This window comes from Sitodiplosis mosellana, unplaced genomic scaffold, assembly GCF_009176505.1.
Source record: "Sitodiplosis mosellana isolate CC-2019 unplaced genomic scaffold, AAFC_SMos_1.0 Smas_scaffold_1710, whole genome shotgun sequence".
Lineage (NCBI taxonomy): Eukaryota > Metazoa > Arthropoda > Insecta > Diptera > Cecidomyiidae > Sitodiplosis > Sitodiplosis mosellana.
This window is the reverse complement of record NW_022596952.1, coordinates 1-2,733: the sequence shown is the minus strand read 5'-3', so window position 1 is coordinate 2,733 and position 2,733 is coordinate 1. Positions and strand designations below refer to the sequence as shown.

The 2,733-nt window shown below is 36.2% G+C and overlaps 2 protein-coding genes across 2 annotated transcripts; one reads left to right on the top strand and one right to left on the bottom strand.

The window, feature by feature from the left end:
- Positions 1-308: 308 nt before the first annotated feature.
- Positions 309-2,555, bottom strand: LOC129571235 (DNA-directed RNA polymerase II subunit RPB9). Its single transcript, XM_055451004.1, has 3 exons — positions 916-2,555; positions 692-820; positions 309-594 (listed from the first exon to the last, which is right to left on the bottom strand). The coding sequence occupies exons 1-3, from the start codon at positions 978-980 to the stop codon at positions 405-407; spliced, it is 384 nt and encodes a 127-aa protein (XP_055306979.1). The 5' UTR covers positions 981-2,555; the 3' UTR covers positions 309-404.
- Positions 1,352-2,153, top strand: LOC129571234 (SAC3 domain-containing protein 1-like). The gene is given in 4 exon segments (XM_055451003.1): positions 1,352-1,410; positions 1,472-1,586; positions 1,588-1,820; positions 1,919-2,153. Coding segments are annotated over 4 exon segments (642 nt in total).
- Positions 2,556-2,733: the final 178 nt, after the last annotated feature.

Below are 2,733 nucleotides of genomic sequence, written 5' to 3'. Positions count from 1 at the left end.
TTCAATCGGAAGTTCCACTGAGGAAATGTTGATATCATTAAAAACAAAAATTCCATTCCATCGCATAAACTGTTCATTTCATTTCTTAAACACATATCGAATGAAATTACAAGCTAAAACAGCTAATTGTTACTAAAAATTCGTCTTTGTTAATTCAACGATTGAATGTTTCTGCAAAGAGCAGAATCTGCTTGATTGATCGAAATACGCCTCATTCGAATCGGCATTATTTCAGTTGCCGGTATCACAGCTGATGCTCGTCTTTTTAGTTTCACTAAGAAAGTAAATGAGTGCATATTCATATTCACTGACTGTTAATGTTTATTTATTTCATCAAAGAAATGTCTTGACGCTAGCTTATTACAAATTGTGTATCTTAATGCGATAATTTGGAGATGGCAAATCTATTCAGTCCATCGATGTGTGCAGTTTGGGTTGGTGCAAACGTAGTACAATCTCATTTCTTCTTCAGCGCGCCGTGTCTGGGCTTGGAAAAACACCGCTTCTCGATGACCACACTTTGGACAAGCATGATCTTCAGTCCGCGGCAATGTTGGATCCGATATGACGTCCGGCACGATGTGTGTCAATTCACTGGGAAAATGATTCAATAGGGTGATTAAAATCAGCGCCTATTTTCATCTTTTCTCAATCAAAAATCAAGCATTTGCATAAAACTAGCTTAACTTACTCAATTTCGTGCATAATTTTGTTGACATAAATGCAATTGGAGTCGGCTTCTTGTTTGTAATCACAGTTACGGCATGCGTACAGCAGAATTTTCAGTTCTTTGTCCTCTTTCGGATACAACATGTTGTTGCTGAAGAAAAACGATGAAAACAAATTCGTTAATTAATATAAATCAAGAAAATTTTGTCGTCTTCAATCAATGTAATTTCAATGTAATTTACTTACCATTCCTGACAGAAACGAATGCCGACAAAGCCGGGACCATCGTCATGAACATCGTAGCCAGACATGTTATTTTAGCGTCCAAATAAGCGAAGTATGCAAGAACTAGGAATGTTTCTATTAAGTGGTCGAAATTTGAAAGCGAAATCTATCGAAAATTCGTGTTTATTAGTTAGAATAACCGAACAACCGAAAGCAATCAACAATGTTTGTGAAATGAGATGTCAAACCGTTTGACATATCGTTATGAACCAATCTCACAAATACAGTTGCACGGTACGAACATGAGTGTCATGATGTACGACAAATTCACCACGTGCGAATTCACCTCATGTTCAGTTTCATCAACTATACCGCTTTGATGACATTCGCTCCGCTGCAGAGAATAGTAAAAATTCATAGTAAACAGTGCATAATTGTAAACATTCCCGTTTAAATAATGGAATCTTCAATGATTGAAACTTGTGAGGCAATGTGTCCAGATAATGGAATCAAATTGTATGTACTGCTTTCGATATTCTCTTATTTTTTCGGATAAAAAACATGTTTCAATTCACAGGCGAACCAGAGAGAAATTGCTGCATTTTTTCGAACGAAAACCATCGAAAGCCGGCGATTATATTGTGGACGAACGAAAACTAGTCAAAGAATTTGCCAGATCGGCGGCTGGTGTTCAAACTCCCACAACCACAAAGTTTGAGAACGAAAAATTGTTTAAAACGCACTGTAAACTATTTGCTAACGGAAATCATTCGAGATGATCGAAAACCCAATCATGTTGCCTATGATTTTATTTTTGATCGATTGCGTGCCGTTCGCCAAGAGATTGTCATGCAAGATTTGGACGCAGTTACCACCATTGAATTAATTGAACCGATGATCATGTTCCTTTCTTACTCATTGTATAGGTTAAAATCATATTCCTTGACAAATTTCGAGTGACCGATAATCGATGAAGTTAATTTTCGTAAGAATTAAATTAATTGATTCAATCAAATAATTTCAGATTAGTTGAAGATCCAATTGATCGATTCGATCCAAAAATATGCCGTCAACCTTTGCAGGAATGCCTGAACAAAGTGCTGAAGTGTTAAGATTCATTGGATGAACCGGCAGACGCGAAAGATATAGACAAAAAAGAAGCCACAACTCATAGAGAATTGATAGAGTCATTGTGTTTATTGTTCAATTTAGGCAACAGCGAAGCATTGGCCAGAGCACCAGTCACAGTCTTCTTTTGAATATTCTTAATACGAACTTTTCAAATCTTCGGGTTGGTACATTCAACATCAGTAAAACTTCGAGTGCTCCCGATTTGAGTACAGTTTGTCTTTTAGCGTGGATGAAGCATCAAAAAATGTATTTTGTTCGCAACAAACAGCTATAAATTGATGATGTTCAATGAGAATTCGAGCAAACAAGACGATCATAGTGCACTTGAATACCAGGTGCCTGTATCATCGGTCAGCTCGAATGAAAAATATATAGCTCTTGGTTTCTCAAATGGAACGCTGAAAATCCTGTCTAATGATACAGATAAGAAGGTAAAAATTAATGATGATGAATGTAAGTTTCAATTTGCTTTTGCAAACCATGTTTTGTAACTAGTATCATTTTTGTTTGGTTTTACATTTCCAGTGAAAAATCACAAAAGCTCCAAAAACGAGTCGATCGGCAATTTACTCATTCCACAAATCAAAATTGAATTGAAAGCAAACATTATCGAGAGCATCGAAGGGAAACGTCTCATGGAACAGCAAGTCTCATTGGCACCACACACACAAAAATAAGTATATAGATAATTTACTTTACTATTTTTAT

Excerpts from the sequence above, each read along its gene's own strand:
- LOC129571235 (XM_055451004.1), bottom strand. The coding sequence starts at position 980 with ATGTCTGGCTACGATGTTCATGACGATGGTCCCGGCTTTGTCGGCATT. Across the intron at positions 821-915 it reads ATTCGTTTCTGTCAGGAATG|CAACAACATGTTGTATCCGA; the intron begins GTAAGTAAATTA and ends GTTTTTCTTCAG. Across the intron at positions 595-691 it reads AAAATTATGCACGAAATTGA|TGAATTGACACACATCGTGC; the intron begins GTAAGTTAAGCT and ends TCATTTTCCCAG.